At 44.7% G+C, this 21,501-nt stretch overlaps 1 protein-coding gene across 7 annotated transcripts in view; it reads left to right on the top strand.

The window, feature by feature from the left end:
* ENOX1 (ecto-NOX disulfide-thiol exchanger 1) overlaps nt 1–21,501 on the top strand; it is a 504,034-nt gene that overhangs the window by 449,153 nt on the left and 33,380 nt on the right. For all 7 annotated transcript variants that reach the window (XM_033105019.1, XM_033105016.1, XM_033105021.1 and 4 more), the window contains 2 exons: nt 5,420–5,527; nt 9,537–9,593. In XM_033105019.1, coding sequence (XP_032960910.1) covers nt 5,420–5,527; nt 9,537–9,593 — 165 coding nt within the window. The remainder of the gene's footprint in view (nt 1–5,419; nt 5,528–9,536; nt 9,594–21,501) is intronic.

The raw sequence follows: 21,501 nt of genomic DNA on the forward strand, positions 1-21,501 counted from the left end.
TGAATTTGTACCAACTGGACAAACAGTTAGCCAAGTTTACTATTTGGAAGTGCTGAAAAGGCTGCGTGAAAAAGTTAGACGACCTGAACTTTGCACCAACAGTTCCTGTCTCTTGCATCACGACAATGCACCAGCTCACACGGCACTGTCTGTGAGGGAGTTTTGAGCCAGTAAACAAATAACTGTATTGGAACACCCTCCCTACTCACCTGATCTGGCCCCCAATGACTTCTTTCTTTACCCGAAGATAAAGGAAATACTGAAAGGAAGACATTTTGATGACATTCAGGACATCAAGGGTAATAGGACGACAGCTCTGATGGCCATTCCAGAAAAAGAGTTCCAGAATTCCTTTGAAGGGTGGACTAGGCGCTGGCATCGGTGCATAGCTTCCCAAGGGGAGTGCTTCGAAGGTGACCACAGTGATATTCAGCAATGAGGTATGGAGCCTTTTTTTAGGATGAGTTCGCAACCTTAATTGTCAGACCTCGTACACTACGTGGTGGCATGTGTTCACCTTACCCGCTACCTACCTAAATTTAGAAAGAGTACTGCCCCACCACCATGCAAGACATAAAATCAGTGTTGTAATTAAGGGTCCTCCCTATTCTGCACCAAACACCGCCTCCATCCACCAGCCACCCACCATCCAGCCAAAGATTCCTGAGTTATCATAGTTCTGTGAGTGTCAGCTTATAATGAGATGTTGCTGGTGTATCTCGAATAGAGTATTTGCAGGGTAGTCTGTGACATTCATGGGATCTGACCTTGTGTAATCTGTTAGCTACATAAAAACTTCCCCTCAGTAACAAAATCATGACGTTGAAGAAAAAAAGACAAGGTGGGGCTTCCAGTGTTAAAAGGAAATTTAAATCGGCCACACCACTCACGGAGGTAGGTGTCCACAAAAGTGTGTGTCCGCCAGCCCTAGCTCTTAAGTGGAAATGGTGAACGCCTAGATAGAAGTGTTACTAGCAGGATTTTAAGTTTGACGTGTCCTGATTTCCATTTCAAATTGACAGTACAGTGCGGTTGCCAGGGTAGAAACCACGGGTTGAAGCAGGAAAATTGAGTTGTGCAAGTGGTAGCTCTCTCCTGGGCAGTGTGGCCGTGGATACGTGACTTGGCCTCTTGTGTGCCTATGAGTCACCCGGCTATAAAAATGGAAATGTGACCTCACTTACTCTGGGGCTTCAGATAACGTCCGTAGTGCTCTTTGCATGTGTCAGAGAGAAAGAGCCATTACACACTGAAGTCTATAGCCCCACAAGCATTACAAATACTCTTATTAAGTCAGTGGCCTGGAAATACCAAGGTGTGTCAGGTTGGGCGTTTATTTACCTGTTATTGTCCACCAGAGTGCTTGCACTTGATTGGCATATGGATAATTGTGTAACTGGAACACCCAAAATCGTAATGGTGCATCTGTTTAATGCCATGCTCTCCAAAATGAAATTTAAATTATGCTGCACTCAGCCAGTCCAGCCTAGAGACCCTTCTGATTAAGGTCTAGCTGCCTGTGAACGTGTGTTAAAAATTCAAGCTAGAGCGATTATTATCCAGGCTCATAAATTTCAAGTGCAAAAGGACCAGAAAGGCTGACTTAAATTACCTGGTTGTGGACTATCACGTTGTTTTCACAGGACATCTAGTCAGACGAAGAACAGCAGTTTTGAATGCATAAATATTAGATTCACGAGTTTATGCTTTATAAACAAAAGAAAGCATTAATTTTGAAGAATGCAGAAAACAATCTAGGGGTGTTGATTTTATTTTCTTCTAGTGGTGGTTTTGTTGTTGTTGTTTTGTTTTTTTTTTTTTTTTTTTTTTGGTGGACCATGGGGGAAAAATTACATAATTATGACTGGATTTCCCAAGTGTTTTAAGAAATATTCCCCTTTAGATTAAGAGAGACATCTGGAACTGCCAGAGTAATGAATCAAAATGTCTTATACGGCACTGCTATTTTCCTCTGAAAGTTTCATATATCCTTATGTCTAGAACAATAAATTATCCAGTAATAGTTCCTCAGGTAGTTTTTGTTATTGTGGCTCTTTTGTTTTTTGCCTCTGTGTGTGGTTTTTTGTTTTGTCTTGTTTTGGTTTTGCTAGATCATGGTTTAATCCTATACAAGTGGGGAAACCAGTGCGAGCGTCCATCCATCTCTTGACTCATTCATTCATTCATGACCTGTGAGTTAGAGGTAACCTAATTATCGACCCCACCATTGGTGGAGGCAGTCTACCTGGGGAGACAGCTATGGAATGTAATACACCCTAGTGAGTGCTTTGGGAGACGTTAGAACAGCTCACTTTGCTGGGGTGATTGACCGAATCCAAGGATACTGCACATAGTTGGGCAGGTTCTGTCCTGGAGAAGGGCAGCAGACTAAATGGGCGAGTGGGAATGAGGTCAAGCCCCCACTTCGTTGCCTAGCCACGTGCTCTAGTGGGAAGCTGTGTCTTCCCAGAGGCCGGAGCTCTTTTCGTTTGTATACGTCATCAGACCAGTTGGTGTTTGGCCCACAAGCATTCTTTCACTTGACTTAAAAAAATGAATAGGAATCTGCCAGGCAGAATTCTGGAGAGTGAGCTTGTCAGAGAGTTGTGAAAGGACCTAGTATTTCTAGGGAAAGACAAGAAGAGCAATGGTTTGGATTTTATCCAGTAGAGGTGGGGGAGCCAGCAGTGTTTTTTAAGCACGGGAGGACTTTAATTCTTTCATTCTATGGGGTGCATCCACCCCAGTATACCTAGTGCACTCTCCCAGTGAAGGCTGCTCAGGTCATCTCCAATCCCCCTTCCCGCCCATACAGGCTGCAATGGAACATAGCGGTACACGTTCCCTAATGGACCTATGGGAGAAATCCCGTGGCATGCGTCCACAGCAGTGGAACTGCTGGTCCATAGGGCGTGCCTAAGAAGTTGATTAGCCACAGCTGCTGTACAGAATGGCTGTGCCAGTCTGTCCCCCACCAACAGTACATAAGTGTTACTGTGCCCCACATCCACTAGCAACATTATCCAGCTTTCTAATATTTGCCAGTCTAATAACATAAGACTCACCATCTTTTAAAAAGGTGGTACTTCTCTGACTCCCTGTGCTTTTAAGCATCTCATTATGTGCTTACTAGCAACTGAAGTTTATTTACATGTCTAAGAAGAATAGTCAAGAGGAGTGGTTCTTACATCTGGGGAACTTTTAAACAATACAATTCCTGGGCCCCGCAGAAGACCAATTAACTCAGATTATATACAGGTGGGACCCAGGCAGTTATGCTTTTCAAAAACCTGCACATATGATTTCACTTATATGTGGAATCTAAAAAAATAAATGAAAAAAAACAAAACAGAAACAGGCTCATAGATACAGAGAACATTTTGATGATTGCCAGATAGGAGGGGGGTCGGGGGGTGGGTGAGAAAGGGGAAGGGATTAAGAAGTAGAAATTGCCAGTTATAAAAATAGTCACAGAGGTTTAAAGTACAGCGTAGGGTATATAGTCAATAATTTTGTAGAAACTATGTATGGGAACTAGACTTATCGGGGTGATCACTTTGTAAGTCATATAAATATCTAATCACTATGTTGTACACCTGAAACTAATATCATTACAAGCAAAACTAACAGAAAGATCTTTTTGTCACCCGGAAACAGTAGCCAGGTCCTTCCTATGAATATGTTGCAAAATTCAGTGAAACCTTTTTGTAACCTGTACCTCTTGTGTGGGGAACAGTACATACTGAGCTTCTTCTATGTCCAGAGACGTTTGTACACCTTCCTTTTAATGACTGCATTGTACAGATGAGCCATCAGTGGTTCTGAATTAAGCTTCCTACCTTTGAAGATAATCTCCTGCCCTTCCTTTGGCTCATTTTTAAGGGAGTTTTAAGATTAGGTTTGGAATTGTCTAATGATGTGACAGTTCACTCTGCATCATGGAAGTCAGAGCACCAGAACCCCTCGGAACGTTCTGGGGCTAATCGTGAGTGAGAGTGAGGAACAAGGTCATTCTCGCTGTTTGGAAACAGTCATTTTAGGTACTTGTCACGGTGCCAAGGTACAATGTGAGCTCCCTGGTTTCTGTACCTTAATCAGCTGATGCACAATTAAATCATGTAAAGTAATAAGGAGCCAATGTGGGATGTGTGTTGCACTTCACATATGATTATGAGATGGGCAGCTGGTGAAACAGGAGGTGCTGAGTTCTTAGGAAATTGCAAGGAAATCAGTTTATGGTAGGAGACCAAAGTGGGTTCTCACATTTCTATCCAGAGTAGGGCAAGCAAGCCCAATGGAACACGCAGTACGTTGTTTCTGAGTACTCCCTATCCCACCAACGTACCCCCAAACGAGTGGTTTTGAAGATGTAATTTACTCCTTCCAGTTGGTGGGTTTTAGCATCCAGAACCCAGTGCCAGCGTTTATTCAGGCCTTGGGAGTTCAGAACTGCCCAGGCAGCTAGCTCCTTGGCAGCCAGCTGGTCCAGGCCCCGAAGAAGCTTCCTGCTTTCGTGGCAGGAAAACGCTACGGTTTTCGTATGACTAGTGCACCATTTGTTATGGACAACAGCAGGAAAAAAATGCACTTTGGTCTTTTCAAGCTAGTCCCCGGTTGTCAAGGAGCTGTGAATAGACATAGCTGATTACAGGGCCTGTTTCTGAAGCTCTTGAATGTTCTCCAGCCTGAGTACATGTTAACGCAGAGCCTGTTCCAAAGAATGAGTCCCGACAGCAGACAGCAGCGTGCTTTTTGGCAAGAGCTGAGCCTCCGCAGGAGTTCCAGTTGACAGGGCAAAGAAAGTGCAAGGTTTACAGGAATCCGTCCAGTGGCCCTGCTTAAAAATAGCGGTGTGGGCCACGGTTTCGTGTTTTGACAGCTTATATCAGCAGTTTTCACGGCTGATATATTGATTGCAGTTTGGACTTCAGTCCTGCTGATCTAATAAAACATCCCTGTCATAACAGAGAAAGGAACTGGATCTTCTGTGGTCCAGCCACTTGGTGAAGTAGCTGTTCTGTCATGTAACATGAGGTAATCTTGGACAAGACAACTAATTATGTATGTGTTCTTTTTAAATCTCTTCTTCTGCCAATATGTTGTTTATTAACACTATTCTACATATTTTACAAATATGCATTTGTTTGAAAGAATGCATAATGGTGCCTTCACAAATACTAAAACAAACTTGTTTTCTCGTGCTTCAGCACCACGGACAGCCTGCGAACATGCCATCAACTACAATAGTGGTTACTCTAAGCTGGGAGCAGGGAGGGGACACCCACAAAAGGTCACTGAAGTCTGGACTACGCTTTAAGACATGTCCAAATCTTCTCATGTGTTTGAACGGGTGTTTCGAATATCTTACAATCGCCTAGCCTCCAGCCCTATTTACCCTCAGTATCCTTTCATTTCACAGCAATTGCTGACCATCCAGGAGGAACTAAACACCAAGAAGTCCGAACTGGAACAAGCAAAGGAAGAGCAGTCACACACACAAGCGTTACTTAAAGTCCTCCAGGAACAAGTAAGTGAGCGCAGCGGCTCCTGTCGGCAGAGCAGTTCCAGTCCTGCCTCTGGCTTGACACCCACGAACGTTCCAGAAGTCAGTGTGCAGCGCAGGGAGCTTGCACCCTGCCCGTCCTGCCAGCCGCATTGCTATGTGGCATTTCTTATCTAATTTTTAGACCACCCAAGCCCGCCCCCGGTGTGTGAACGTTTCTTCCAGAAGACAAATGAATTTTGACAAAGTTTTAAAATATTGGCCATGCAGATATGTTTCAAAGCCAGCAGCTAGTTTCCTCGTAAGCCCAGTCGTGAGGAAAGGAGTTTAGCGTAACCCGTGGTGCTCCTGCAGATGTGTGAATGTGGAGGACTGATCCTTAGCAACATTAAAAACATACCTTCCCAGCGCGTCTTATCTGCCCGTGGTGAGCAGCAAACCCTTTACATGGTGTTTGTAAGTCTGATCATTTCATCCTGGCTTTCTTTGATACTCGAGTGTGGCCTGACATTGATAAGTGGATTTGGAAGGACTTACGGCAGGGTAAGATGGATCGCTGGGCAGCAGAGTGAAATCTAAGCCCCGTGTCTCCATGGGAAAGGCCGGCAGCTCTTGAGAACACGTTCCTATTTCAGGCTTTCACTTGCTGCCCGCCGCGTACTGTAATTGGGAGGGAAACATCACATGTAGTAACTCTAATCAAATTAAGGTTGTTTTAAAGTTTTAACTTACAGTGGTTTGTGAGAACACTATTGGTACATCAAAGTTACTGCAAAAGTGACATTTTAAAAAACATGAAGTTGGAAGAGTATGACTCTAGTCAGCTGTGACTCATTAATTTGCAAGTGTTTACTTCTTAAAGGTTTGGGATCAAGAAAACATATTTTTAGTTTTCCCTAAAAAGTACAAATGATTTGTGAGGGAAAAGTGAAGGTGTCGGATAGTTATAAGCTTCTATAGCTTTGGAGGAAGATGCTGTATAAAACTAATCATTAGCTTTATGTAATTAATTCAGTAACTCAGGCTGAGGCTGAATCTGTATGATTTTGGATAAGTTAGATTGAACTGAAAAATATTGTGACTAAATTTGCATGATCGATGGCCTAGGAGACCTGACGTCACTGTTCTTTCTGCCCTTGTATTATTAAAAGACGCCCAGCAAAATGGAGCAGATCTGGTCCAAATTCAATCCTGATCAAACAGACATAGCTCTGAGCTTTGTTCTTTACTCCCACCCTCTTGCTCATGTGAGTGCTCATTCTCTCTCTCTCTCTCTCTCTCTCTCTCTCTCTCTCTCTCTCTCTCTCTCTCTCTCTCATTTTCTGGGATGAGGAGGGATGAATTTCTCTTTTCTCAAAGTGACTCACATCCTTTAGTTTGAGTTGAAGTCCAAACCCCAGTCCTAAAATTAGATTCTAAGTTTCGCAGAAAGAATTGATATGTTCTTGTTATGGTTTGCATTTTTAAAGAGCAAAGCGTGAATACAGTTGTTATTGAAACATCATACTTCACTCTCCATTGCTTAAAAAAAATAAATAAGTAAAAAACGTGAAGAAAATTCAAAACAGCTAAAATCATTAAAAACCCAGGAAATAATGACTGGGAAGGAAGCGTTTTTAAATTTGCTGTACTGATTGAAATGGGATGGCTCTTTTCAAGCAAAGGCACCAAGAATCTGTAAATCTAAGCGGACCCACAGCAGCCACATGCAGCCCGGCGCTGCTGCCTGACACCAGGCTCTTTTCCTGACAGCCCCTAGCCTGGTGCCCCTGTCATCCTTGCAGATGGCAGCATGCAGTGGACATGCTCCTTTCATGTCTGCAGCCACCCACCCACAGACATGCACATAAAAACACGCTTCCACCTCCACAAGCATTGCCTTTTGAGTTTCTTTGGCCTTGCATAGACATGTGTCAACACCTTTTCCATGCCTGCATGCATAAGGCCTAAACAATGGCCTCACTGCTGGAGATTCTGATTGTTTGGGCCTAGACTCTTGCTACTGAGAGAGAGACGGAGAGAGAGAGAGAGGGACCCTTCTCTGAAGACTTGGAATTTTGCTGTTCAAAGTGACTGCCACTTGATGGGCATACAGAAAAAAAGGACAAGATCCTGAGGGCAGATCCTTGCCATCAGTAGGCCCCACCCCACCAGGGAAGGCAGGCTCATTCCCTGAGTTGTCTGTTTGCTCAGACACAGCTTCTCTGCATCCTTCCGGGCCCCACTGGCTCCTGCCTTTCATCTCCTTTACAAAGGTGGTAGCTTCCGGCCCCTGGAGCTTGCTCACAAAGCCAGGTATCATCAGACATGATGTTCAAGCCCTCCATCTGGAGGATGGGAGCAGCGAGGGGTGAAGGGGGAGCAGGCCAGCCAGGGCAAGGCCTCAGCGGCAGGAGGGAGGAGTGACCTGGGTTCATTCCGGCAGAAGAGAGCAGGGGAGGGAGAGTACAGGTGGACAGGGAGAGATGAGAGCAAATGCGTAGCTGACGGAGACGGCACACAGTTAAAGGAGAGCATGGAGTAAGAAGATGTGATTTATTTAAAAGGGAGAAGGAGGGCAGCGGGCAGGTTTGTGCCAGTCACCATGTAAAGGTGGGCAGGCTTTCACCACAGCCCCGAACTTCCGCTGAAAAATAACAAGACCTTCTGAGCTAGCCCCACTCTATCTCACAGAGGCACGAGTTACGGGACCCAAGGTGGGATGAAGAAGAAAATGAGGGACATGTACAATAAGAAAACCTTCCGATGGGAAAGCATAGAGGGTTTGTGTAAGCCCTTCCGTGCCACTGAGAGTAGATGGCAGTCTGTGACCGCGGCACTTTGTCACACATTGCCTGTGCTCCCTCAGGCTTGTAACATGTGAAACATCAGTACGGCCCTGAAGAAGAGTAGGTAGGATTTTTCTTTGTGAGAATGATGTGGAAAGGAGCCACCATCAGCCCCGTTGCTCCACGGTCAGATGCCCCACCTTGAATTTCTCCATGTCACCACCATTCCTTCGGCAAAGCCCCTCTCTTGACATGGAGAGCATATGGCTTCCTTGCCGAGAATTTGAGATTGCCTTAGAAAATATAATGAAGCTTTCCTCTTAATATGTACAAATAGCCAGAAAGAACTAATGTTTGAATCAAATGGTAGATATGCATTTATTTTCTCTCAACCTTTAAGCATGTATTTCCCACCATGAATACTTTATTTTAGGCATTAAAAAAAAAAATGATATAGAAGATGCTGCTTCCAAAGCACAATAAGCCAAGAAGAAAAACTGGCAGCAGCTGCAAGACCGCTCACCCTCTGCCCTTGCTCTCAGCCTCCATATGTCTGCTTGAGTCAGGCGAGGATAAAATACCAATTAAAAGATTCCAGAAATCTCCTGGTACTGATTACTCCCAAGCCTTCCGAGAGAGTAGAGAGTAGTGTTTTCAAATGTTCACTGTTAAAAATCTCTTTTGAGAACTAGCGTTTCTTCTAATGCCTCAGTGACCAAGCAGATATCTTCCCAGGGCTTCCTTGATGAAAAGAAGCAACTCCTCTTTCAGGCCTTCAGCAGCCATGTCACTTGTGCCAGTGTGTTCTCGAGGAGGACGTGTGCAGTAGCACTGCGGCACGTTAACCGAAAATACATCATTCACGAATAATCGTCCGTACAACATCATTTAGCTGGTGGCAACTTGCAAGCACTGCAGGGTTGGAATTAATAGCCATACAACGAGGAAATGAAATCATTTTTTATTCTTAGGAACCAATTTTTTTGTACATTTTATGCCTATGGAATTGCTCTCTAATCTTATTATTAAAAAATAATGACCAGGACCCATTTGTTTTTTGCCAGCCATGAAGTTTCATAAAATATTGGCCTCCAACTGGTGTCAGTAGGACTCATTAGAATTGTATGTTCCCTCAGTTTTTTTTCTGGTTGGAAGTTTTATAAAGAGAAACTCAGGTGAATTAGTGTTAGCAGTGGTATGGACTTAACAGCTATGCTGGCTTATTCATTTGAGTTTTTTGTTTTGTTTTTTCCTTCAATTTGCAGTTAAAAGGCACCAAGGAGTTGGTCGAGACCAATGGCCACAGCCACGAGGACACAAATGTAGGTATCACACACCTGGTGTTTGTCCTTCTTGCTTGATGTTGGTTGGATGCCCAGGGGAATGTGGCACTTTATTTATGACACAAAAGAAGTGAGAAGCCCTGCCCCTTGGTGGCTTATTAAGGTCACTGTGTATGGTTTGGCCGTACAGTGTGGTAGATAGACTCTGCTGTTGGTTGCTCAGGTTACCAAAAGGCACCCTACAAACACCGTGTTTCCCCGAAAATAAGACCTGGCTGGGCAATCAGCTCTAATGCGTCTTTTGGAGCAAAAATTAACATAAGACTCGGACTTATTTTAGTATAAGACCGGGTATAATATAATATAATATAATATAATATAATATAAGTAATATAAGTAATATAAGTAATATAATGTTATAATATAATATAATACCGGGTCTTATATAACGTAAGACTGGGTCTTATAATATGATATGATATGATACCGGGTCTTACATTAATTTTTGCTCCAAACGACGCTTTAGAGCTGATTGTCCGGCTAGGTCTTATTCTCGGGGAAACACGGTACCTGAGCTAATCTCTACCGTACAAATTCGAATCTCAGTGAATTTGTCTGAGCCCATTATATTCTCAAAGCCGTAAACTCATGGTGTGTTGGGAGTCCACATGGGGTGAGACCCAAGACGGTAATAAATTGGATATTGTGTGTGTATATTTGTCAAGTCTGCCTGGCAACGAAATGACTGCCAGGCTGAAGAGGTGTCAAAGCAAACCCTTTCTTCCTGAGAAGCCCTTGAAAGTGTCCCTCTCTTCTGTGTGGGACCCAGAATAGTGGCGTGACACATCTGTCTTCCTGATACAGGGTGCAGTGGTACAAGACCCCATCGTGCAGCACGCCTCCTTCCTCTCTATGTCCCTTGCATCGTCCCAAATTAGTCAAGTACTCTCTCTGCCTTGGAAGTGCCTTAGTCGCAGGTGGAATATTATACCATGTATGTCATTGTCTCTCCATATGTTTTATGGTTTTGTTTCTGTCTTGTTAAGACTCTGATACCTGTCTGTATCCTCGTCACAAAAAAATGCTGACTAAGCAGTTCTTTTCACATAACACAGAATCAGACATGGTAATAAATGCTTGATTAAACTCACGCTAGGAGAAATTATACTTTTCACGTTCCCTCTGACTGTAATTATACGCAGTAAAAAGACTGACATTCAGAGTACCCAAAATCTGCTCTTATGAATTGCTGTTCCTACCAAACAGACATTTAACATATGCTTAGAGAGAACCTACTGTGTACCTGGAGCTCTGCTAAGTGCTGGGGCGGAGGGTGGTTTACAAAGAATTGTAAGGCTTGCTGTCTGCCGTCAGAGGACTTGTAACCGAGGTGAGCAGCTGGGAACAGAAGGGCCACATACAAGATGTGGTAGGTGTACAGGAAGGTGGGGCCGCTGTGATGTGACTTAGTCGGAAACCCGGACTTTGCTGCTTATAAACTCTGTCAGCTTGACGAGTTACTTAACCCCGCAGAGCTCCATTTTCATGTGTCAAATGCACGATGAAGCCTACCTCAAAAACAACCACAATGTGGCGATGAGCTAAAGAACGCGAAAACCTTAAGGGTGCTTTCATTGAGGTTTCTTTGTGCTGGAAAATCAAGACTGGCTTCCTGGGTCTGTGGCGTTTGGGTTTGGCGTTGAAGAATAGATAAGGACTGAGAAAGTAGGAAGCTAGAGGAGAAAGCTACTTATGCAGAGCTGTCTGTCCATAGGACACATTGCGACCTAGGTAGAGTTTGTCTTCCCACTCCAACGTGTCATGACCGCCTTTCTTACCCTGAAACCTTTCTTCAGGATCCTGTTTTCAGGGACACACAGCTGCCCCCTTGTCAGCCAGAACTTTCATATGCACTCCCGTCAGAGTCAGTCCCTTTGTGCATCCCATGGAACCTGCTGTCTAACCCAATAAGCCAGACCAAGTGGCAGGGTGCCTCAGTTTCCTGGTCTGTAAAATGGGGGTGATAGGACCTGTCTTTCCGTCCTCCAGGCTTGGTGTGGGAAGCAAGTGAGGAAATGGATGCGGAAGGTTCTCATCACGTTGCAATTGTGAGGTTCTACCTGAGCAGGATGTTGTCACCATTACAGACTCACCTGCTGACTGCGTGAGCTTAGATGGTTTGGGGTAAAATAGGCCCAACACAATATCAAGCCTGTAGTCTCTGTTCTGAAAAATATCGAAAGGCATCTGTGATTAAATGGGAGAAGTGAGAGAAGGTCGTCTTCCAGGTCTTTTGCCCTTTCTAGAGGAAAATTTTTAGATTTTAAAACCACTTCTCTAGAATCCGTGATGCGGGCTTCGTCATCAACCCAAAGAACTGAGTGTTGAGAGGTAGCGTTCAGGTCCCATCGGAGGGAAGGAGCAGCACCGTGACCGAGGGAGGGTGAGATACTTGTGCAGGGCACCGCTGGCGGCCACCTCTGTCACTGCGCAGAGGGCTGGGCTCCATTCTCCAGTCACTGTCTATTTTGTCAGGGGTTCCCAGGGAGGTGAATTATTCCCTTGTCCTCTTTCTCATCTGCAAAGTCGTCTCCTTTGGGCAGTTTTCCTAGCACCTCCAGTAGAGTTATGTGAAAGTAAAGAAACAAAAATCACTTATCTGGGCCACATATGGGGAGCGCTGGCAAAATATTTTGTCAAGATAATTTTAAATGTCTGAAATGAGGTCTGGGTGTCCTGTGACATTTCCACCAGCCCTGTGGGGGTCGAAGGAGACTGAGAGGGTTTGAATGCATTTTGAGGACCCAATCGCCATGTGACCCGGGCAGGTCGTTTGATTTCTTTGAACATTACCTTCCTCATCCTTAAATGTGCTAAATCCCTGGCCCCGGGGGCTGGCGCCCCCTCTTCCTGCATCAATACCGATAGTACTTAGGGTAGCAGGCAGTACTCCAACAGGGTGAATTTTAACGCAAGTCACGAAGTTTAGAGCCTCTGGCCCAGAAGTTATTGACTAAGACACATAGATTTTTGTGTGGGTGTATAATTATTCACATGTGAGGGCAGAGATTTACTATATTATCATTTATTAATAATAATTACACAGTCAACTGGGACTGGCTTGCCTGGGTATTCTTGTGAGAGTTGACGATTGCTTTTCAAAAATGATACTATTATAAATGTAAAAAGAAAAAGTTTGCAGGAAACTAGAAAATTACAGAAAAGAAGGCAGAAGTGAAGAAAAATAACTTAGTACCTCATTCCTCACGGGTAACCACTATTGATGTTTCATTTTAGTTCATTCCCGCCATATGGGTGTATATGACCAGAGGGAAAAAACCCATCAGTAAATGAATAAATAAATATTATCATATTGTCTCCAGTTTTGTACCGTCTTGACTTCTCATTATACCATAAGTATTTTTCTTGTCACCAAATTTTCCTCAAAGACTTGATTCTTAATGGCTGGATAATGTAGATACGAAATAATTGAATAGTACGCCTATGTGTTAAGCATTTAACTTCCCATTTTCTAACTATTATAAATAATGCTGTAATTAACATGCCCGTAAATCTTGGTCTGCATCTCTCATATTTGTTTCTGGGGCATTCTGTGTATTAATAGCTGTGTCACGAAGTCTGGCAGGGAGCGCCAGGCTTACAGAATCGTTTGGGATAATCAGAACGCTGGTGTGGCAGGTGACTGCTTACGGTATCCATGAGTCATCTTGGAGGGATCCACTAAAAGATATGTCGCGTCTTCTAACTTACTGAGAATTCTTTTGCCTGAGTCTCAGGAGCTGTCAAGTGTATGGGATGCTAGCCACACCTGGATTTGGTCAGTTACTGTGATTTTTCTCTCTTTTTTACATTTTATTGAGTAGCAACAGTTTCTGACCAACACGTCCTTGAGGTCCCCAAACAGGGCCATCTTGATGAAGCCACCTTTGTCCCCGTATCCCAAGATCTTCTGGGAGCTTGTGCCCATGAGAAAAGGTTTCAGAAGGCTAATCTAAAACCATTAGAACCAGAAACAGAGATCAAGTGCAAAGGCTTGCTCTCCACCAGCACTGCCCTTGCTGATTTTCAACAGCTTTTGCTTTGTGTTTGGAATTGGGTGGATTAATAACAGTGGGTGGTCAAACCTTTGAAGTTTAAACTTTAAACCCAAGTTGAAAACTCGCCTTTCTCACAGTTCTTTCGAGATTTCAGTTATTCCCCATCCAATTTTCTTTCCCAGAAAGCAGAGCTGTATTTTTTTGATCTCCATCTCTCAGCAGTCTCCCAGTCCCTAGGAGCGCTGGAGAACAAGCCTGGTCTCTGGTAATTATGCATCAGAGATACCAAAATCTTCAATTAAATAAAGTAATCTGTCCTCGTTTAGCATCTTTTTCGATGGCCTTCCTCCCAGAGGTAGCCCCACCTATGGTCCTTCCATGTGAATGTTTAGTGAGAAAGTGAAGGGGAATGGAGAGAAAGGCAGGAACCAGTAGGAGGAATCAAGTCAAGTGACGGCTTAGGCCTGTGGTGTGTAGTCCGGTTTGATCTAAAAGGTTTCCACAAATTTTCTCTCCTGCCCTCCTTGCTTCTGCTGCAGGAAAGCTGCTACCCCACTTCCTCTGCTTGCACGACAAAGGCCCACACTAGGGTTAGAGAAACCATGTGCAATCTGTAAAGAGGCTTCATTTGTGACGCCGAAGGTTACCACTGTCAAGTACAACACCCTTTCCACCCCACAACAAAAGAAATGCACGAACGAGAAAAGGCTTCAGTGTTTCACGTTGCCCCCATAAGAGAGTAAATCCTCAGAGTTGTCCTTAAATCTGTCAGTATAAAGGTGTTAGGAGAGTACGGAAGAAATACTGTGTGAAGAGCATGTTTCCGGTTTAGTACACTGCAGCGGAAAGCAACTGCCAGCGATGTATTTTAATGATGTTTGTGCAGAACCCCTGCGGGCACGGAGGGCTTTACCCAGTTTCCAATGTGGCTTTCATCCTTTAGGCAGGTAATCAGGAGAGATAAGAATACACTCTGATGCATTAAACAAGGTGAGAAAAAAAAAAAGAAAACCCCCCCAGGGAAATGGAACCATATCCTCAAAGGGCAAGGGCAACCCAGGCTTGAACCTTTCCTCCCATAACAACTCGCCCCGTGCTCTTGGGAACCCCGATCTTGAACTGGAAGAGGAGTAGACGAGACAGTATTAGGACTGACATCTCCCAACTCCATCCCACTGGCTCTGTCAGAGCAAACTGGAGCCCCCGCCCCAGCGAGCATGAGCCAAGCAGAAACCGGGCTGTGAGATGCAGGTGTTAACAGTTCTCCCAGCCGCTGCATGTCTCTCTCGCCATCTCCTGCTGCCCTCATCTTGTACAGGGCCAGCCCCTCAGCTTGTGTTCCGATACAGCCTGCCATCCCTTCTTTACTCAGTAAGCTGACAAGTATTCATTGAAAGAGAGAGCGAAGCATAGGGGTTCAGACAGATCTGGGTGCCAAGTAGCCTGGGTGCAATCCTGGCTCTACCACTTACTATCCGGGCAACCCTGAGTGATGGGCGGAAGCCCTGAAGCATCCCATTTTGCTCACTTCTAAAAGGAAGGTGATAATCCTTCCTACCTCACAGTCGTAGCGTGAGCACCGCTTACAGTGCTGATGTGTTCGGTATGTGTTGGGTGGTGGTATTTCCCAGCCTTCCGCATGCCTGGTGCTGTGCAAGGTTCTAGAGCTCCATCGCTGAGTAGCACATGCGTACCTCCTGCCTCAGAAGCAGCCGACACACTGCCCTCACCAAAGCTAGTCCACGTTTTCAATCCCCCAGAACCCACTGTCCCTGCCTTCAGTGGGAATAACTTATTTGCATGTTTGCAAAAGCTCTCTGGAGATAAGAACTTTATCGGAAGGATTGGCTCCATGGAGAAGAGTGTCTGGTGGGAGTGGGGTGCAAGTGTGTGCGTAGGTAGGGTCTAAGACCCCTGTAAAGCTCAGTTGGAAAATCAGAGGCCAGGGAGAGATGGACCCACGTCTGTAGGTGCCTGGTCTTACCCTTGCTCTGTAGATGTCTGAAGTCCGTAAGGCAGACTTTTCATGAACTGGTATTTCCTTTACCCTGGAATACACGACCCTGCTCGCATACTAAGTGCTCATCCCTAGAACCTGGCCTTTTCCTCAAGTGACAGTCCCTGCACATCATTGCTTTGTGCCTGCTGATACGCATCCGTCCCCACCTTCACCCCCGTGCCACTCTCTGTACCCTTTTGCCCCCACCAGCTGCCTCCTTCCGTTTGGCATACCATGTTTCCTGCTGTGAAATCCATAATTATACCTGGACAACAAAACCCATTCACATCCCATCCCAGCGCCCTGAAAGCGATCGATGCCTGCAAGTGTCCCTGTTAGAATACCCACTTTCCGGCACGTGCACACCGCCAACCACGGATCAGAGGCAGAATTACTGTCCAAGCCAGGCAGAAGCTGGCCCATTCATTCACTGTTAGTGCTTTTGTTTCCAGTAAACACTCCAGAGAAGGGCCCTCACCAGGTGCCTCCCTGCCGAGTGACAGTGTGTTTCACAGCTGGAACGTGGGGCTGCAATTTATCCCTTGTGTCAGGACAGGGGATGGTAGGACCTGCTCGGCCATTCGTGGACATGGAACATGGAGCCAGATTAGCACATGTGCAATAAAGCTGACAGATTGGGTTTCAAGCTGTGAAAATACCTTCTTCCCCAGGCCAGGTTAAAGAAAAACAGGCAAAGGAGACATAAATCCCAGCCCTGTGAGATGGTCTGATGTGGACATCAGATACCTTCATAGCTAAAACCAAGATCCGAAACAGACTTTTTCCACTTTGGAGATCGTACTTCCCCTGAAAGTTTAATAATAATCCTACCTCATGTAGAAGCAAAAGCAATTATTTAGAAGAGAAGACCTGTAACTTTTATGGATCCAATATACATGCACATAAATACTCTTATCCTAAAAGAGCCATTTTCTTGTTGTGAAAAATTTGGAAAATGCAGAAAAATATACAGAAAAAATAACCACCTGCAATCTCACCACTCAGACATCCATGTTTCCATTTCTTTGTATTTCCTCCATTGCTGTGTATGTGCCCAAACATATATTTTTACCAAATTTACAGCATATCATATGGGCAGCTTTACGGCCTGCATTCTTTTCTTAATAAATCACAAGCATTTCCCCATGTTATTAAATTAGTGCCTAATACTTCATGCCACAGATGTGCTCTCGTTTATTTAATCAGTCCCTGCTGTGGGACTTTAAAATATTATTTGTTTTTGCTGTCACAGACAGTATGCGATGAATATTCTTCAACAATGTGTTAGTTAATTCATCCGCCATTTAAGCACTTTCTGAATGGAGAAGCTTTTCCACTTGATCGGGATTTAGAGATAGACACTAATTCTTTTCAAAAAGTAAAGCTCAGCCCCTACAACTACCGTGTTTCCCCGAAAATAAGACCTAGCCGGACCACCAGCTCTAATGTGTCTTTTAGAGCAAAACTTAATATAAGACCCGGTCTTATTTTACTATAACATAAGACCGGGTCTAATATAATAATATAGTATAATATAATATAATATATAATACTAGCTATAATATAATATATCATATCATATATAATACTAGGTATAATATGATACTGAGTCTTATGTAATATAAGACCGGGTCTTTATAATTAATATAATACAATACCAGCTCTTATATTAATTTTTGCTCCAAAAGACGCATTAGAGCTGATGGTCCGACTAGATCTTATTTTCGAGGAAACACGGTAGGTGATGAAATGAACAGCCAATAATAACGTCTGGGTGTCCACATAGAGAGGATTTGGAGTTCCTCAACAGGAGAGGAAAGTAGCCCCCAAGACTATTGGCATTCTGAAGGAAACAATCGATTGTATGCACCTCATAAGTAATTCAGAACAATCCTGACACATGTGATTTGGGGTTTTGTGCTGTGAACTCGAGGACAGTCTTCTCGGTGCTCGAGGGATCCTATAGCCTATTACCCATGTGGATCCCAGACCACGGCTCACGGACCCAGGTTGCCACGACCCAAATGAGGCTCGTCCACCGTCTCGAGAGAACACATGAGATTGAGAAGTGACATCAATTAAAAGGACAAAATGCATCCTCGTCCCAAACGGAGAATTAAGCTTTTATTTCTAATATGGCCAAGAACATACGTGTAAGCGCCAAGCCATCAACAAGACATGCACACATAAGCACACAGACATGAGTGGAGTGCATTCTGAAGTTGAATAAACCTAGAGGGCTCAGTCACAGGGCCGCTGCTTCCCTTGAGACACAGCTTAGCACTGCCTGATAATGCTGATCAAAAATGAACGGGGAGACAGTTTAGGAGCATTTGTGGGAAACGCCAGGAACCCAAAAGGTGGGCAGAAGCAGAATTTTCTTCTGGTGCCGTTGGAAGACAGTAGGGAAGAATAAGGAACGTTCTTCACTCAAGTCACGTCAGTTCCTTGTCCACCAGGATTAAAGATCCGAAAACAGCGAGGAACAAAGATCCACCAGTAGGGGAACGTCCTCTCTTCTTAGTTCTGAAAGGAGCCATAGAGCTTCCTAGATGTTTGTTGTTGTTGTTTAGAGTATACACGTCCTATGTGATTTCCATGCTCCTGGCTTCTGCTAACCACACCTGACCCAGAAAGGGGAGAGGTGTGAAATGACCAGGGCTGGCGGCAGCCTTGGTCAGCCCACCCTCTGTGACACTGGCTTTCCTGGAGGCCTTCCTCCTGTGCTCAGCACGCCCAGCCCTCCTGGGAGAGTGCTGAAATGCTGCAAAGGACGGTCGGTCATCCTCTATTTCCACACACACAGCTCACCGCCACACCTCATCCATCATTTTGCCACATAACTCACTGGACTGTGGCATTTCTTTGAAGAAACGTGTCAGAAGATGACAAAGAGGAAAGTAGGTGGAAAGGTAAGAGGAAGAAGGGGGGCCAGGGGCAGGAAACAGGCAAGAGGAAGAGCTTCCCTAAGTGTCATCGCCTTCTACTGCCCGCCTTCTAAATCAACCCTGGCAGTCAGACAAGCAGTGGCTTTCACTGTCGTCCACACTGCGACCAACGCCAGCCTTGAACTCTGCCTTCACCAAAGGTGTGTTTGTGGATGCACGAATATACACGCTTAGTGAAAACTTCAGCCGAAAATGAGGTTCTCAAATTCGAAGCAAAAAGCTCTGATGTTAATCTGCAAATAGAATATCAGTGGGCTCGCCTGGAGAAACTGCAAAGATTGGACTTGGAAATGAATATGTGCAAACCACCCAACAAAGTGAAGTGTGTTCTCATCATTCAACCTCAGAAGTCTTCCCAGCTCTGCTGGAGACGCCTCTTTCCATTCCCTTTCTTCCCTCTCTAGAGTCTAACAGGTGGGGACCAGCCCAGCTGGGAGTTCAGTGCCAATGCAGCTTCAGCTCCCGGCCTCCTGGCCGCCCACCATGCCCAGAGGGACGCCAGGAGAGCTGCCCACCCCGGCACTGGACATCCGTTGGTTTGTTTCTGCCTGTTACTGAGCATTGTAATCAAACGTCCAAGAAGGTGGCAGACCTCACACTTGTGGGTTTAAATCTCACATAGGAGATCAGAAAATTTCAGAACCTCAGCAAACCCCACCTCAAACCCCTCCATATGTCCGTGATTCAGACAGAGCAAAAGGTAAACGGCAAAGGAAAGACTCGCCCCAAGGAAGAGGCCTTCACGTTATATTCTTTATAGAAAGATTGCTGTAGAAACGGGTCTGCAGTTCTCAGCTATGCAGCTGCAGGCCAGGGAGGCCCTTCCCCATCACCCTGTCTGTCTTTCGGCAGCTTATAAACACGTGAAGTCACCATCATCGGGAGACCGGTGAACTGTCCCTTGCCTGGTGTATGGCAGTCGTTCTCCAAAAGCTCTGCAGGTTCCTCTGAAAAGACTCACCAGCCTTGGAACGCTGAATGGTTTCTTCGTTTTGTTTTTCAGATTTCTGTTCATTTGATTTTTTTTTTTTTCCCAAGAAAATTCTATAAGCCTCCAGCTTCCCAACCCTGACATTGGCCTTGAGGAAGAGATGTGTGGCTGTGATGTTTATCGTCATCATTGTTTTTACGAGGTCAGCTTCCCTATGAGATTACAGAGTGGCTTTCTTTGTCTGGACAACTTCCAGACTGTTCAGTAGCTGATGAGGTACTTATGCCTCTGAGACGCTCTGAATCTAATTTGCACAGGGAATTTCTTTCCATGCCAACTTTGAGAATGATGACTTGAAACTATGAGAAAGGTCTACAAGTGCAATCTTTGTGAGGCCCTATACCTACATAGGTGTAATTCCCCGCCCACTACATAAAACACACACACACTTACGCCCGTGAACACAAGCTCACATGCTGGAGGTGCCAAAACAATGTAGACAAGTGGACACTTTGGTCAGCGTTGCTCAAGCAGTAGTTCGCCGTCATCAGAAGCGTGTGGACGCCGATGGTAACCACTCTGAGCACCTCTTGTAATTGCGGAAGTCAAGCATGACTTGTGTTCATCTTTTGTTATCGGTATATATTGAGTGTTACAATGTTAATAGTTTTTTCCTTTCTTACAATGTGTAGACATTTTTTGGCACCCTCTGTATATATATTGTTCCTGGCCGTTTTATATAACAATATTCAAATGGGTCCCCGTGGTAAGAACAGAATCACTGTTGGCCTGGTGTTGGGAATAGCCGTTGGCCTCCTTATGTTGAATAAATGACCTTAGTCAATAAGTCGAATTCAGCTCACTACACCATTCATTAAAAATTCTAAATAATTAGGTTTTTTATTGATAGTTCCACTTTCCTCCATCTATCATGTCATCCTTTTTGCTGGCAATGCAAATTGCGCCTGTTTTCAAGCCCAGCTCAATTCCTGTTTCTTGGAGCCTTATCCTAAGATCAGCCCAAATCAATTAGCATCTCCCCCATATTCCCACAATATTTATCATCGTTGTAAACATGCTGAGCAGCCGCGGTATGATAGGTCTCTCTCCTCAACTCAGGTGTAAACGCATTAAGGGAGGTGATGTGTATATATGTAAATGCCTTCCAGAACCTAACACAGTAATGAGCCTGTGTAGGTGGGTGCATTTGTAATACATTTAAAATACTTAACTGATTGAGGATTGAGTTGACATAGAATTTCCAGCAGCTTCAGCCAGCTCTGCGAATCTGTTTGGCCTGCTTAAGCAAGAGTTGCACACCCTTTCTTCGGCATATTATCCGCAGGTGGTCTTGAAGATAAACATGTTTTATTCCGGCTCACTTTAAGAGGTGTCCATAAATCTTGTGGACGGTGAAAGTTAGAATTGAGGTGGTAGGGGTCACCTCATCCAGCTTTTTTGTTTTACGGATTTTAATTTGGGATGTATTTTCTTGCCTAATTGTTGTATGCCTGCGAGTCTTATATTTTCAAAGGCAATACTTCTCAAACGTTAGTAAACAATAGAAGCAAACAGAGAGCTTCTTCAAATACAGATGCTGGGCTGCACCCTAGAGTTGCAGGGTGGGTAAGTCTGGGCTGGGGCCTGAGAACTTGCATTTCCCGTAAGCTCCCAGTAACACCAGTGCAACCAGTCTATGGACCACACTCTGAATAACTGCCATCTGCTGTCCATGCCAGTGCAGGTTAGGTCTGCTCCGGGCTGCTACCGTACCCAAGGCCAACCGGTGTATTTCAACACACTGTATTTCAATGTATTTTACCTGCCTATCTATCCTCTAAGCCCTTCTGTTCTTTGAGAGCAGGAAGAGCTATTATTCATCTTTGAATCTTGTTGTCTAGCAGAAAGCCTACCATAGTGTAGATACTCAATACATATTTGAAGAATGAAGGATGATGGCGGTTCAGTAAATTCCAGTCAAAGGACACTGCACTGACATGTGCAGAGACCT

The sequence above is a fragment of the Rhinolophus ferrumequinum genome, chromosome 4 (assembly GCF_004115265.2).
Source record: "Rhinolophus ferrumequinum isolate MPI-CBG mRhiFer1 chromosome 4, mRhiFer1_v1.p, whole genome shotgun sequence".
Lineage (NCBI taxonomy): Eukaryota > Metazoa > Chordata > Mammalia > Chiroptera > Rhinolophidae > Rhinolophus > Rhinolophus ferrumequinum.